Source organism: Dendroctonus ponderosae, unplaced genomic scaffold (assembly GCF_020466585.1).
Source record: "Dendroctonus ponderosae isolate FM_Combo_2020 unplaced genomic scaffold, Dpon_F_20191213v2 Dpon_F_20191213_1, whole genome shotgun sequence".
Taxonomy (NCBI): domain Eukaryota; kingdom Metazoa; phylum Arthropoda; class Insecta; order Coleoptera; family Curculionidae; genus Dendroctonus; species Dendroctonus ponderosae.
The window spans coordinates 56,922,847-56,938,949 of record NW_026017110.1 but is presented as its reverse complement, the minus strand read 5'-3'; the positions used below and the strand labels follow the sequence as shown (position 1 = coordinate 56,938,949).

The 16,103-nt window shown below is 34.8% G+C and overlaps 2 protein-coding genes across 3 annotated transcripts in view; one reads left to right on the top strand and one right to left on the bottom strand.

Annotated features, from left to right (window-relative positions):
• Positions 1–8,793, top strand: part of LOC109538029 (sodium- and chloride-dependent GABA transporter 1) — a 12,672-nt gene extending 3,879 nt beyond the window's left edge. The window contains exons 2-10 of the mRNA XM_019905069.2: positions 1,294–1,746; positions 1,801–1,902; positions 1,992–2,178; positions 2,780–3,151; positions 3,237–3,361; positions 3,505–3,749; positions 7,269–7,472; positions 7,533–7,700; positions 8,082–8,793. Of these exons, the coding sequence (XP_019760628.1) occupies positions 1,356–1,746; positions 1,801–1,902; positions 1,992–2,178; positions 2,780–3,151; positions 3,237–3,361; positions 3,505–3,749; positions 7,269–7,472; positions 7,533–7,700; positions 8,082–8,168 (1,881 nt within the window). The 5' untranslated portion in view covers positions 1,294–1,355 and the 3' untranslated portion in view covers positions 8,169–8,793. The remainder of the gene's footprint in view (positions 1–1,293; positions 1,747–1,800; positions 1,903–1,991; positions 2,179–2,779; positions 3,152–3,236; positions 3,362–3,504; positions 3,750–7,268; positions 7,473–7,532; positions 7,701–8,081) is intronic.
• A 2,366-nt stretch (positions 8,794–11,159) lies between these two features.
• On the bottom strand, positions 11,160–16,001 carry LOC109538008 (RUN domain-containing protein 1). Of its 2 annotated transcripts, XM_019905041.2 has the most exons (8): positions 15,881–16,001; positions 15,595–15,796; positions 13,415–13,844; positions 12,538–12,881; positions 12,173–12,483; positions 11,911–12,118; positions 11,528–11,622; positions 11,160–11,469 (listed from the first exon to the last, which is right to left on the bottom strand). In XM_019905041.2, exons 2-8 carry the CDS (start codon positions 15,714–15,716, stop codon positions 11,360–11,362), a joined length of 1,620 nt encoding a protein of 539 aa, XP_019760600.1. In that variant the 5' UTR covers positions 15,717–15,796; positions 15,881–16,001; the 3' UTR covers positions 11,160–11,359. The 2 variants fall into 2 exon arrangements, with proteins under 2 accessions (XP_019760600.1, XP_019760599.1); XM_019905040.2 differs by having other exon boundaries at positions 15,595–16,001.
• Between the last annotated feature and the right edge of the window lie 102 nt (positions 16,002–16,103).

Sequence of the window (16,103 nt, the reverse complement as noted above, 5' to 3'; positions counted from 1 at the left end):
GAATAAACGGAATGAAAAGGTTCGTAATGGGTTTATTTTGATTTTGTTTTGTTCGTGGATGAATTTTTGAATTTCAATATTTTGGAATGTTACAGTTACCTAGGAACGGTTGGGAGTTTTGACATGCTTTTAATGAGCTTACATTATAGCGTGATTATACTGAAAGCCAAGATGGTTTAAACTTGAAATTTTAATACTAATCTAAGCTTGAATGTGTATATTTTCGCGCGTGAAACTTTTGGATTTTAGAGCAATACGTCAATGCTATATTGTCCTTTAAGCAATTGTGTGAGAATTTTTTTATTACTTGTGATACTCGATTTCATCTAGCTCCATTACAGCTTATTGTAGATTATTTATCATCTGTAGTTGTATCTTTGATTCAAGAAATTACAAAATTTTTTGCACTCTATCAGAAATCAACATTAAAATCTCAACTTAAGGCCGGTCGACCTTTGGATGCGTTTTCGTTTGAACTGAAATCGTACCAAAGAAGCGAATGATCCAATTTCATATTTGAAGAAGAAGGTTTTGTTCCAAAGTTATAAATAAAAACCAAAAAGTTGTTCTAAATGCCTGGCGTAAGATATATAAAAACTTAAAACTGAAACGTTAGCGGTATCTACCAATTATGGGCGAGTTGTTTTTTAAATACAAAATAAAAATATAAACAGATTTTTTTAAATTTTTTAAAACAAAATTTTATTAAAAAATTAATGTCGAATATTGTGGTTATACGCAAGTTTTCAAAGGAAATATTTATGAAGAAGTAAAGCCAAATTGAATATTTGACACTTTGTATCTTCGAAATCATTCACTTTTAAGTTGCGTTAGTTCGATATACTTTAGCTTGAATAATTTCTAATGGCATTTTTTCGGCACCTTTTAAAGAAACCCTGTATATACACACTATCATGCTTTACAGGATATGGTAATATCCATGTATGCGATAAAAGAAAATGTTTGTCATGTACCTTTGTATTTTAGTCGTTTTGTAAATCGTTCCTAATGTTAATCGTTTGGTGTAGTAATTGTTCACTGATTGCCTTCTCTATTGCTAGTGTTTTAATTGAAATATTCTATATAATACACGCTGTTTAGTCGGATACATAATTTTTCCCTTTTAATAATTATTTATTCCAGACGTATAACTTTATTTTATTTCAACATGACAACGTTCTTGATCTCAAAAAAAAGTCCACCCTTTTTCAATTCAGGCCGCAAAAACCGTGATCCAATTGAAAAAATGCCGTATTTCAATAGTGTGTAAGTTTTTCCCTTTGTTGGTTTCAGTTTTGTGATGAGCTGACAACATATTACCTGAACAAACCCGCTGGCCAAAATTAGAATGAGAAATGGCCAACAGAAAAGAGCCGGAATCCCACGACTGCCTGAAGAACACGTTCCACTTAAACAGACATGAGGAAATCGAACTACCACCAATAGCCAATGTGGTAAACTCCATAAACCAAATTCAGTTTATGAAAAGCAGCAGCTTACCTGAAAGGGGAACATGGGGTAGCAAATTAGACTTTATATTATCAGTAGTGGGCTTAGCCATAGGTTTAGGAAATGTTTGGCGGTTTCCTTACTTATGTTACAAAAATGGTGGCGGTGCGTTTTTGGTGCCGTATTTTATTACACTTATATTAGCGGGAATTCCAATGTTTTTCATGGAACTTGCATTAGGACAAATGATGACAATTGGTGGTTTAGGTGTTTTCAAAATCGCACCTATATTTAAGGGTATGTTCATGTGATTTGCATATGTAAAATAATATCGTCAATATCTTTGGATAGGTATCGGGTATGCAGCAGCTGTGATGTCATGTTGGATGAACATCTACTATATTGTGATTTTAGCCTGGGCAATATTTTACTTCTTCATGTCTCTTCGAGCAGGTAAATTCGATTAAAATGAATAAAAATATACAGCATTTATTCAAGAAGCCTTTCTTTCAAATAAATTTGAACATCATTATTTTGGCTAGATGTTCCATGGAGAACCTGCAGCAACTATTGGAATACCAAGTTTTGCGTAAACCCTTACGACAGAAGCGCTTTAACTTGTTGGGAACAATACAGCAGTTTCAATAGTAGCGTATACAAAGTGTGTTCACTTAACAGAAACAATGTTACCATCAACCAGTTGACGGATCCGGTCAAGGAATTCTGGGAGTAAGCATAATCTCTCTAAAATCTCAACAGTTCTTAAGGCATAACATCCTCCATGGTACCTTTGTATTTTACTATTCGCGAATCTTAGTCTCCTGGCTAACCAAACTGAATAAATATTACCTGCCAAAGTGTTGTACTTTGTATGTTAATAAGCAGCTAGTCTTCATGAACAAAGCTCAGAAAATGAGACATTTTTTCTAATTGAATTGGGAATGGTCGAGTCGGATTTTCTCTTTACTTAGTAACAGTGAGACTCAAAATATAAATTACTACTTAGATTATATTTCCAGCCCTATTAATATTAAAAACATACATTTTGTGACTAGAGCTTGATGATTACCTGTAATTGTCATGTTGCTTAAATCGCAAAATCCAGGGAAAACTACCGATAATTTATAAGATAATAAGAAATTGATTTGATGATTGAACAGCTTTTCGCTCAGAATGCGAGTCGTTGCTGTCCCATCCATCCAGGCTACTTAAAAATCAACTTCGTGCTTCGACCTTCGTCTGAAGTGAAAAACCTAATCAATCCCGTTTATATTTTATAAACCTTTGTATTTTCAAAGCCATCGCAACAATGATTTGCATTTTTTCGCAGGAGAAGAGCTCTTCAAATATCAGACGGGATCGAACATGTTGGTTCAATAAGGTGGGAACTCGCTGGAACGTTACTTCTTGTTTGGATCATCTGCTATTTCTGTATCTGGAAAGGAGTAAAGTGGACAGGAAAAGTGGTATACTTTACTGCTTTGTTTCCTTACGTTCTACTTACCATTTTACTGATACGAGGAGTAACTTTACCTGGAGCCATGGAAGGCATTAAATTTTATATAATGCCTAACGTATATAAACTTAGTGAATCACAAGTGTGGATAGACGCTGTAACGCAAATTTTCTTCTCTTATGGGCTTGGTCTTGGCACCTTAGTAGCACTGGGAAGTTACAATAAATTTAACAACAATGTTTACAAGTAGGTTACACAAACTACCAATATATAGCAAATTATGGAATACTTTTTGAGGTACACGATAGCCTAATTGAATTGAATATTTTAGGGATGCATTAATAGTATGTGCAGTAAATTCTAGTACTAGCATGTTTGCTGGTTTTGTCATATTCTCAGTAGTCGGCTTTATGGCTCATGAACAGCAGAAACCTGTAGCAGAAGTTGCTGCATCAGGCAAGTGAAGGTCTTTTAATTACATATTAATATTCAATTTATTGACTATTTATAAACATTATTACTATATTTTCATTTATTGTGCAGGGATGCAAGTGAAGTGGAGTTCTGAATGTTATAATAAACAACATTTTCAATTACAGGTCCTGGTCTAGCTTTCCTGGCGTACCCATCAGCAGTACTACAATTACCAGGATCTCCGCTATGGGCATGCCTGTTCTTTCTTATGATTCTACTAATTGGTTTAGATTCCCAATTCTGTACAATGGAAGGGTTTGTTACAGCTATTATTGACGAATGGCCCAAGGCTCTGCGAAAAAGGAAAGAAATATTCATCGCCTTCGTGTGCTTAATAAGCTATTTAGTCGGATTAACGTGTATATCACAGGTACGAATTAAAAATCCTCATTTTAAAGTAATTTTATATGTAATGCATATAATAAGTGTATTTAGTGGTTGGGACGGATGCATGTTTTCAAAACCGTTTTGTTGGGTATTTCGTTTCAACATTTTTGCCTCTTAAAAGGGCAGAAATTCCTGACATTACATCTGTTAAAGAAGGCGTCCGACAACAAGTGCTTATATTTAACAATAAAAAGCTAATTGTTGATTTAAAGGAAGGCGGTCGATGCCTAAAGGGTCTCTTACGAGACACATAGACTCACTCAAGCGGCCCAATAATTATTTCAGAAAAGTGACCTTCACGTTTCGATACAAATTCTGATTTCATTGTCCAAAGATACCTAAAAAACGTATACGGGTCATTCGGAGTGAAATCCGACTGTGGGGGCGAACTCAGATAGACCGTTATTGGTCAATATTTTCCTCAAGATCTTTTGATGCCTTGTGTAAAAAAGTACCCAACCTTCATTTTCTCATCCGTTAAGTTGCTGGTGTCATTAGTAATATTAATATAAATTTTCGCTAGATAAATTCGCCTTAGAATACAGGGTGAGGATTTGATGAATTTTATTTCTTTTCTTGGAATTTGAAAACTATAAGAACTGTCGCACACAAGAGAATACTAAAAATAAAAAATCCAAATGAGTATTTTTTTCTGATGTTGTCTATTATCAGTAAACCCATGACAAATTCATAAGAAAATCTTGTTATTTGTCTTAAATAATTGAGTTTTAGTAAAAAAAGTCATTTTATAGAGGTAAAGGCGGACACCATGGTTAGGCAGCATTAAAAGAAAATCGGTATTAATTTCAAGAACTGCAATAAAGAAAACGTCGCTAGAGCACTTGAAAATATTCGACAAGGCAGAAAAAGCTTGAGACAGGCTGGGAAAAAAGGAATAAAAACGAAGAAACATTATCAGTGCCTCATTTCACAAGAAGAAGGGAAACTTATTAAGAATAAGAATACGCCTCTTACTATTTGCTAAGACCATTTTTAACGCTTAATAAAGGGCCGTCCGCGTTTACCCACATAGGTGAAAACGCGGACACCCTTTATCAAAAAAAATTAGGCGAGAATGAAAAGTTAATGTGTGTTGTTATGGAATTCGGTAAAGAAGACACGGAAGACTCTAAATTACTTTATTGGAATAAAACTGAAAAAATCGTCCAGCTTCACCCCGAACGACGGTATTAATAAGTTGTTTGTCTAAACAAACGCAAATCTGTAAAAAATCGCGTTGAATTTTAAGTTTTTTACAAATTGTCGATTTATTGCCTTTGACTTAAGTCGCATTGTTAGGAAAAAGGCAAATTAAATTAATTTATAATTTTGCTGACATTTAATTTAGACGTCTGTTTCCTTCGTCTACTCAGATTTTTGCATAGGTTGGCTTAAATTAAATCAATGTAAGGCACACGAGTATTTTGTTCCGAACAGAAATAATGAACAAAGACAATCGAAACGCAAAAGGGCATGGATTTGTGATACAAGGAATGTTCAGGCATTCGAGAAATGGAAAAACATAGGATGGACTTTGCCGTTATCACTGAAACCATGAAAAAAGGAACGAGAAAAACAAAATCTGGAAAAATATAGACACCTTAGTAACATGCTAACAACAAAGAATTTGCAAAAACCGGAGTTGATGCTAATCCTGAAAAAATACAAAAATCAGAGAAAATGATAAAAGTCAACCTCAATTTGAAAGAAGCGAAGCAAATAATTGGCACATATGGTCCGACTGAAGATGGAAGAGTCGAAGAAGAAGTAAAAGATTCCGAACTACTAGATGAAATAACCTCCGAGTCAGGTCGAATAAGAGAAATAATTATACTTGTAGTAGGTAGAGGAACAGGAAAGAAAGCAATAGGGCCATATGGGGGAGAGCGCAATAAATGACAATGGCGATAAAATAATCGAAGTATGTAGGTATAACTCACAAGATAAAGACACGCACATGCAGATACCCAGACCAGAAACTACCAGAAATTTAAGATTAGGCTGGATAACGTCCATACAGAAGAAGACTGCAATAACTATCGGGCCATAACTGTGTAGCACACAGCCGGATTAACTGAGGGGCTAGGTGGGGCTAAAGCCCCGAGCCCCAAGCTTGAGAGAGCCCCGCAAACTCTGAAAAGTGGAAAACCTTACTCATAAAAAATCATATATAAGACAGCATAGCAAATGAGATCCCAGGTCGACCATCAGGCCCAATACACGGTGAATTATCGGTTCATTAGTAGTGTAGTCATTTCATTAATAGAGAGTTTTTAGTCCCCTTAATTGCAACACGTTTTACGTTATCCGTTATTCTGAGCATGCGCATTAGTAAAGAAATAACCGTTTATGTTATTAGAGGATAACGTGTTCCTTTATTTACGTACGAGTAGCGGTAACGGAAATAAGCATTACGTTAAAAAGCAGAACGACGGTGTTGACATATTTGACTTGTTTCTAATATTATTAATAAAATAAGTGGCTATAATAGAATAAGAAATGTATTGTAAATTTAAATAAGACTTTTTCATTGATTAAGTTACGCCATTATTGCGTAATTACGGATTTTATGTGAAAATTGTTTGGGCAAATTTGAACTGGAAATACTACTAACATAGCACGGACATGACAGCACTTCTAACCCATAACCTAACTATTTGATTTTGAATTCTTATTTAATATGTTCGGAATATGTTCCTTCTGAAACCTAAAATTGCAACAACAGGTGAGTCAAAGTTGTCGTGTAAAATTAAACCTCCTATTAAATCGTGATCCACATTTCCCTGGTCATTCCGGCGCAGAAATGCAGCGTCAATGTTTTCTTCCAGCTTAGCCACTTTTTCTTTAATAACAATACAACCTTAAACTAGCTTTGAAACTTTTTCAAACAAAACGGGATAAGAAAACAATAAAGTGAGGTTCATTTTATTAAGAGTGCAACAAACGCGGTATCAAAAACTAAAAAACACACTTAACGTTATTTGCCTGAACACCTAATTTTTTTAACACAGCTCATGATTACAATAACGTTTAGCGTTTAAGGCCAACGTAATTTTAAGGGGCCTAAAAACTCTATTGTATCTGTAATACCTTAATAAATATTGTATAGCTAAATAGATAAAATATAGGGGAATGGGTTAGGCCTGGGTCACACTGTGTTAAGATGAACTTTTGAGTTGTTGCCGCTCACTGAGTTGATGAGTTATAACTCATTTGTTAAAGTGGATTAACGCTTTACCAGAACCGAGGCTGGCATTTTAACATCTAAAAAAAACTTCAACATTTTTATGAGTGTACAACAACTAAAATAAAAAAGTAACAGTTTCCCAGCAACAGGACTAGGTAACTGCAACCATGCGTTGAGTTGACGCCGAAGCCATTTGCGCAGCACTGCGCCAGCTCCTAAAAATTCATTGAGTTACCCAGGCCTAGAATGGATTGCTATTTTTGAAACCCAACCGTATACTACTAAATTTCTGTTAAATCAACCTTTCTTTCACAGGGTGGAATGTACGTGTTTCAAATTCTGGACTCTTACGCAGTTAGTGGTTTCAGCTTACTGTTTTTGATATTCTTCGAATGCATAGCGGTATCGTGGGCGTTTGGTGTTAATCGGTTCTATGATGGGATTAAGGAGATGATTGGATATTACCCTACTTCGTGGTGGAAGTTTTGTTGGATTGTGGCAACTCCCATGATTTGTGTAGTATGTTGCATGAACTCATTTTTGAATTCATAAGCAGAACTAACACGCCTAATTTTACAGGGTGTTTTTGTTTTCAACCTGATTCAGTGGACACCGGTTAAATACCTAGATTATGAATTTCCATTTTGGGCACACTTATTTGGATGGTTTACAGCTCTAACTTCGATGTTGTGCATTCCTGGATATATTGTATATTTATGGTTTACAACACCCGGAGATAGGCAGACCGTAAGTTGAGTCAATTACTTTTAAATAATTTTACAATATTAGACGCATTGCAAAGTATACAGTTAAATGTAGTAACATTTATTAATGAGGGCGAATTATGGAAAAATTGTTCTGTTGATGTCTTTGAAATTTAGGATTAATAGGGAACAACAAATTACTTTCTTGTCTGTAGTGTACATCTTATCTTCTTACTGTGTTTCTACAGCGGCCCTCAGTTATTATTCGAAAACAATAGTAGTGTTATTGAACCGTAATTCAGAAATAGTACAGAACTGTATAAAATATGTCGAAAACAAATCAAAAATTCTAAAAATTATAAGTGCTGCGAACTATGTTAACTAATAATTTCCAATGAGAAATTTAGAGCATTTCATATTTCAGAAATTCCGACTGTTAATCAGGATACAGGACGACGTTAAAACACTCAGAGCAAAAACGCACGCCCAAGTAATGGGATGTCCTATATAAGAGACATGAAAAGTACTATCACTATCAGAGTCCAAGCTAATGTCCATTTGAATTATTTGATTTCTTCCGTTATGAACTTGCTTCATACTTACACCGATTAATTGAGTTCATTCGACAATCGAACCAGTTATCAGTATAGTATGTTTGTAGATTTAATTGTAGTAAAAAAGTATCAACATAATCGTAGCACATACTTGAGATTGTAAGTATCTCAAATAGTGCAAGTGTTTGAAGCAGATATCTCAACTGAACGAAAGTCTTAAACTTAATTAAAACCCCTTTTTCTGTGTATGATTACTGAAGTGTAACAATATATTTTAATGAATGTTATAGATGTTAGTACCATTTCAGCAATTTTAAATGTTATTTAGCATAAGCATGACATAATAATATAGTTAGTGTATTAGTATTATTAAAGTTACCTCTAGAAGCTGTAAGTTTCGCATAAATCTAAGTTAATTGTATTTCATAAGTTCACACACATTTCACTTTATAATTTAATTACGTATTGTGACGTCAATCGAGACTATTATTTCAACACGTTTTAGTGTTAGTAAAGTCGTATCTTATTTTAGTGTTTATATAGATATGTAATTTTTTGTCAATATAAGAACATTTGATATGAGAACCGTGTTTCAATATACGGACAAATCCCCATCATTCCTTTTAAGGGGTTGATAACCGATGCGGTGACGATCCACGTAGTCTCCCGTATTTTGCTGCGATGATTTGTTCTTCAACTGGTGCTGTTATTCTATGTATAACGTTGGTTAGAGCTGATTGTAGGAGCATCTTGGGAAGATGTTCTATGTTAACGACAACCCATGTATCTGAACGTTTTAAAACCAATCATCTACGTATCCCATTTGTAAATTGTTTTTCAAATAATTTCTTGTAATAAACTCTCGAACTAGCTCCATGATCTTTTGTCGACCTAATCCAACGCCCCATGTTTGAAACGTTTTTAATACAAAACCAATTTTTTTCTCTGGTCTAAAAAGATTGGTCGGTGCTCGACCATATTGGGAAATCGAGGCCAGGTAGAGTTAACTGCGGTAGAGGAGTGACAAGCGGGTTCAAAATATTATTAGTTAATTTTCTGCCTAATGGAATCCTTAAGGAACTGGCCTTACTATTCGTGGATAATTCAAAAGGGCTAAAATCATAACGAGGCTCAAGCCAGGCAAGTAACCAGATCTACCTAGTAAGGTATTCGCTGCTGAAAACTTCTGGAAAGACGTATTCAGAATAGAATTTCTCCTATGATTTTGAATTGTATACCTATAGAGCAAGCAGGATTTAGTATCCCAACGCAGCTACCAAGATCAAGTCTTCGAGTCTACTTTCATAGAGACGCGTCTTAAAACAAGTAGTCTTTATCGATCTCACAGCAGCTTGCGATATGTCTGTCGTGAAGGACTAGCGTACAAATGCCGCTGCAAAGCACTAACCACATTATTAAATAATATGCTGTTAAATAGCACCTACATCTAGCAAAATAAAGCGCCTCAACAACGGTCTAGCACAAGGATCAATTGTAGCCACGCTTCAATGGGTATATAGCTGATATCCTAGATATGCCGACTATCTCGTTATTGCAACCCAAAGTACCAGATACGTCGAGCTTGAGTCCTTTTGAGAATCAATAGAAACACTTTCGTATCATCGTACCATCGTATAAACGGATGCACGGGACACAGGCTTAAACACTAGGCAGGCCACTAAGACAATTAATTTGACTCTAATTGGATCAGGATGGATCGTTAACACCAATTCTAAATATCTTGGCATCATATTGGACATATCGGCCTCCACCCTACGAACCTCGGCTTTAAGCTCAGTTGCAGAATATTTTTCAGGTGTCTGGAGGAATAGTCAACACGGTTAAGAATGAAAGCCAGTTTGCGATCGGAAATTTCGTAAATTGGCATTTGTTTCATAATTTAATAGGGTACGATGACCATGTTTTCTCAATTAAAAGCCGTCTTTCGTAAAAGGCCAATGTTTCAATTTTCTCAATGGGATTTTACAATTTCGCGTTCTCTCTTCTAGGCTTATTGGGGGTTAAGGATTTAAAGCAGTTTTCGATCGAAATTTTTTAAATTGACATTTTTCATAATTGAATATGGTACGACTACCATGTTTTTTTTTCAATTAAAAGCAGTCTTTCTTAAAAGGCCAATGTTACAATTTTCTAGATGGGATTTTACAATTTCGCGTTCTCTCTTCTAGGCTTCTTGAGGGTTCAGGATTTAAGGCAGTTTTCGATCGAATTTTTTTTTAATTGGCATTTTTTATAGTTGAATAGGGTACGATTGCCATGCTTCTTTTTCAACTAAAAGCAGTCTTAAATTTTCTAGGTTGAATTTCAATATTTTACGTTCATTTTTCCATCGTTTGTTGAGGGTTATGTTGGTTATCGTCTGTTAAAAATAGGGTTGGATTGCCATGTTCTTTTTTTCAAATTAAAAGCCGCCGTTCTTTAAAGGCAAATATATTAAATTTTCTCCGTTAGATCTCTTTCACGTTCACTTTTCTAGACTTTGATGAGAGTTAAGGATTCATGCCAGGTTACGTTCAAAACTTTTTAAAAATCGAATTTTTCATACCTTGGCAAAGTATGATTGCCATGTTATTTCAATTTAAAACCGCGTTTTCTAAAAGGCAAATGTATTTAATTTTTTTGGTTGAATTTAACAATATCACGTTCACTTTTCTAATCTTGTTGAGGGTTAAATATTAAAAGCAATTTATTTTACTATTTCACATTCACTTTTCCATGATTTGTTGAGAGTTAAGGTTTAAAGGAAGTCAATTTATTTTTAAGTTGGCTTTTCCATAATTTAATATGGTATGATTGCCACGTTTTCTCAACAAAACCCGCATTTCTTAAAAGGCGAATGTATTCAATTTTCTCGGTTGGAATTTACAATTTTACGTTAACTTTTCGAGGCTTTGGACGTTTGGACAAAAAACAAGAAAAGTAGATCGTAAAATGAAATGCATATTTTATTTAATAACGATATTTTTATACAATGTGAAGTTAAAGACTAGGTGGGTACATTCACCTATCAACTGATACAAATATTCAATTAACATTAACTTTAAGGAACAAATATAATACATATTACTCGTAATTACATATAACGTAACAGAAAATACATACACGCAAATACAATAATATTATTTAATCATGTGAAGACATCTTTAATGTTCTGGAAGTGTCTAACGGCCAAATCCACAGGTAAATCAAATTTGTATTTAGTTAGAACATCTAAACTTTTCAAGCTGTCTTGAAATCCTAGAAATGTAACATAGCGATGAATGTGTTGCAGTGTTTTGCAACTAACAATTTTTACCTGTCTTTGCAACATAACTCCATGGTAGGTAATAATCCTTTATTAGGGCATTACATGTAAATAGCAAGTTTAGCCATGGCACAAGTTTATTAGCGCTAAAGCAAAATAAAAAAATATTAGTTCGCAAAACCAGCAATTGCTCAAAGGTAATATTGAAGAACTATTAATAATAATTGTCGAGAGTAAAGTTGGGACGTTGATCTGCGCAACTGAAATCTAAATTAGAAATTTTATAATATATGTAATGGCGCAATCATATTCTTCTTTACAAGCTATATATTCCATATAAACTAAACATTTTCTAAAAATATATGTTTTATTATATTATATTCCACAACTTAGTGGATGTAGATAAATATAGGAATTTATAAAGATATACTTACTTTAAAGCTGCACAAATAAAAGCTTTAAAATGTGAATCCAAGCTTCTTTTATAAGGAGTATGTGTAGAAATAATAGAACCTATGGCGCAAAGCATATTCTGTTTATTACTATTTGGGGAAGCCCCTGCTATATCCAAATTGAAACTCTGAGACAATTTTCTCGCAGGGGTTGAATTGTATTTCTCTCCATTCTTTAAGTGATAGTATTCTACAAGATATATTAAAATTGACAAATACGTCATTACTGATCTGAAATACATGCCTAATATTAGATCCCAAGCATGAATATGTGTACTTGTAAGAGAAGCTCTTCTAGGAAAACATCCAATAAAAGGGACTAGACTGGTACTTTGGGATGAACACGAGCCGTGCTGAATCAAATCCCTAATACATGGCACCAAATATTTACGCACTGCCGTTGTAAGTTGTAGATTGCAGGGAGAAAACACTTGATTTTCACAATCACTCTCATAACCTTCTCTGTTCGGCATAGAAAATACATTTTGATTTTCACTTGCTTCAGCTAGTTCTTTTACACGGGCGATAGCCATTTCTAATTTAGCTCTCAAATCTCTACAAGACAAATGTTAGATATGACCCGAAATAAGTTGTTCTCTGCATTCTTACCCCCAATGATTAATTTTCATTGTGTTCTTAAGGTCATTTTTTCTAAAATGAGATTTTACTCCACACCCCAGCTGCATTACAGCAAACATTTGCAACAGTGTCGCAGTCTTCTGTATTAAACCTAACGTAGTTTCATTGCGAAAAGACTTTTTCATAGAATGATAAGCGCAACCACAGCTGCATTTCTGATGTTTACCCCCATCATTTTGCAGATAGCCAATGAAACGTTCTAAGTCTGCAACTTGAGTCTTCAATTGTGCTACAAGATGTTCTTTGACTTTTAGTGGACTTATTAATTGATCTAATGCAAGATTTATTTGCTGCTTTACACACTCTGGAGTCAGCTAAAAATATATTATGTAAAGCATTTAACAATTTCATGTTTTAATACTGAGTGGGGTGCAACGTGCATAAAATTAATTTTGCTGTGGACAAAAGCATAATTGATTTTATAGTAAAGCTACAACTTAAAATAATTAAATTAAGTGAAAGCTACAGGGTGAGTACCAGATGTGTTGGCCCAATTAGAAATGAAAGAAAATGATTGAAAGAATATGAAAAACAAATGTGAAACGGAATTGAGTCATTTTAAGCCTAATTCGCACATTTTTTCTGAAGTGATGCACCATCGAATTTTTATTTTGCACACGCATACTAATTTTGTAAGAAAGAAAATACGCTTTCTTTTGCTATCAAAAATTATAAGTAAATACGGAAAAAAGTATTCTCAGAAAGTAGCAACAGTGACTATTCTATCACATCTCCACAAAAAATGACTTATCGGATTTTCCATCCCATTTTTACGTCTCTTATAAGAGCGCAGAGTCATCCAGTTTCGCTCACCCTGTACTTATATAGGCATTTCAAAAATACCTACTTGGTGATAGTCTGATTCATCTAATTCAAGTTTCATTCTGGTTTTCAGTTCGTTTAAAATTACACTTTGTCGCTCTAACAAAACATCCTGCGGAATTCCAGCTTCGCCGTTTTCAAAAGCATATTGTTCCAATTCTCGTAATTGACTTTTAAGCCTATCAATAAGTTCTCTTTGCTGAGTGCGTCTGAGCCTAACTGCTTCAGTTAAGCTGGCATCATCCATTTTATCTCTCACAAAACCTACATCTGGAATTCCGCGAAATGCAAACTCTTCAAGAGATTTAAGCAGCTCTTCTCGGTATTCTGGGGGCGAATTAACAACTTGACGCAGACGAAACTGAACTTGAGCAAAATGCGTAGTTAATGCAAAAAGTGATGAATTAAGAAGTTCTTGCTCATCCTCCATAGTTCTGATTTTTTGAACTGCATACCTTCAAAAAATGTTTTATTATATGCATTAACCCATGTTCACTACATATATGCTCATACTTATACATTAATAGAATATTGATAAAAAAATATGGTTCAAGGCAGAAGTTCCCAAACTGTGTGGCGGCGCACCCAATGAAAACGCAGAAAAAGACAAAAATGTTCAAAGAAGAGCTTCAAGAGTATCCAGAGCGATACTTCAAAGATTTTACCATTTTTATTTGACAAAATATCAATTTGATAAACTTTTGTCACAGCCTTGCTAGCTCAATTATTATAGTGAGATGCACTATCACAGAAGAACTTTTTACCTGTTGCTCTTGACATGGTTAATATTATAGTAAAAAAATCCGCAGGCAAACTAGCTTCACTAGTATCTTTATCTAACAGCACTGTGAGACAAATAATCCATTACATAGCTCCAGGAGCTAGAGGATCTCCATAACCATCTAATAGAGAAAATGAAGGGCAGGAAATTTAGTCAGCAAATAGATGAGGTATAAAGTAATAACGACTTTTGTCAGCAGGGAGAAGAGAAAAACAAGATAGTTGTTACGTAAGATTCCTGGATGTTAATCTTATTGTTAAAGCCCTTATTTTCTCCAAAAGCAAAACATGCACTGAATGGTTTACAAAATACTTTACTTAAGTCGAAAAAGGTATGCGAATCTAAGACCCTTTCCATGCGCAAGATCTACCGAAAATCACTTCCGAAGAAGAAAAGAAACAACATTTGCTGGTTCCGAATTGGTGGAGTTTTGGATAGCCGTCAAAAGTGAATCATCAGACAGCCTGCATCTGCTGCTGGACTTCCTCAGCTTCCCTCAAAACTTTTCAAATTCGTCGGTCTTGTGCCAAGCATCCATCGTTCCATTGCTCGTTGGGCTACTCTTAACTTGGTAGTTTTTTTGGGAGCGCTAGGGCCTCAGATCCATATGTCAGCACAGGGAGAATACTGTTCATACACTTTAGTCTTAAGGCGTATGTATATGTTGGAATTGAAAACTAGTTTGAGTTTACCGAAAGTTTCCCATGCTAGTTTTATCCTTCTCTCTAGTGCACAGGTTTGATTATCTTCGCCCTAAGCGTGTTTCATGTTCAACGTACTTATAGCTTGCCAATTGTTCTATATCCACTTCTATCTGAATTGATCATAATTTTGCATTTAGATATGTTAATCTTTAGCCCAATTTCTTCAAAGCTTATGATATCCACGATAGCATATCTTTAGGTCGTCGGCAATTAATACGAGATCATCAGCAAAGCGTAGATGGTTTAGCGTCTCGCAGTCTATATTTATTCCAAAATTTTCGCAGTTCAGCTTCTTGAACATCTATTGCAGTGAGAAACTCAGAGCTCAGCACTCAGTGTCTCAACAAGCTGGGTGTCTTTACGAAGATTTGTGATTTTATCTCCGGGTGAAAAAAAATAACTAGTCTCAATATACAGTATTATTAGCGTTTGTGATTTGAAACTACCCTATGGGAAATACTATAGTATGTAGACACTAAAATACCACCCTTGTACAACACTGTGGACACATACATTTTGGGCGCCGTGGCAAAAGATTAAATTTTTTAAGACGCTTATAATTGAAAAACTTGGGAACTCCTGGCCTAAGCAATGAAGTAATTTGCACCGAACAATAGCACAAATAGAATAACATATTTCAAGTTCGACCTTATTCAGTTATTGCTTGGACAACAAACTATTCAACATGTGTGATTCAGTTTATATAAATTCAGCACTTACTGGTGGTGTTCATCACAGAAGTCAAGTTTATCGAAATCGAAATTATCATCATTTGGAGCTCCTAAAGGGTCCCATCGTCTCTCCGTTGAAAGATCCATACATTTATTCGAAATTTCTTCCATATTTCAGCGGTGATAACCAAATTACATTACACTTCTACTACCCACGCTCCGAGGCCGTAATGTTAATATGTGCAGTACAACTAGGTAAAGAGATAAGCTGACATAATTTAACATCGCATTTTGCTTTCCATGTCTAACGTTAAAACATAAAAGAAGGTACTTGCATCTTATCAAGAACACACATTAACAAAGCGGCATTTCATTTGTTTATAATGTTTGGATTTAGTTCATCGACCATCGACATGATCACATAAACAATTAAATTAAAGACGTTTGATTGCAGTGTTGCCATATATAAATATTGAGTAGTTGCACTCTCGCCTCTAGCAGTACGCCAATTATTTCATATTCGCGGTTCTTGACAGCTCGGGCGCCGGTAAATGGCGC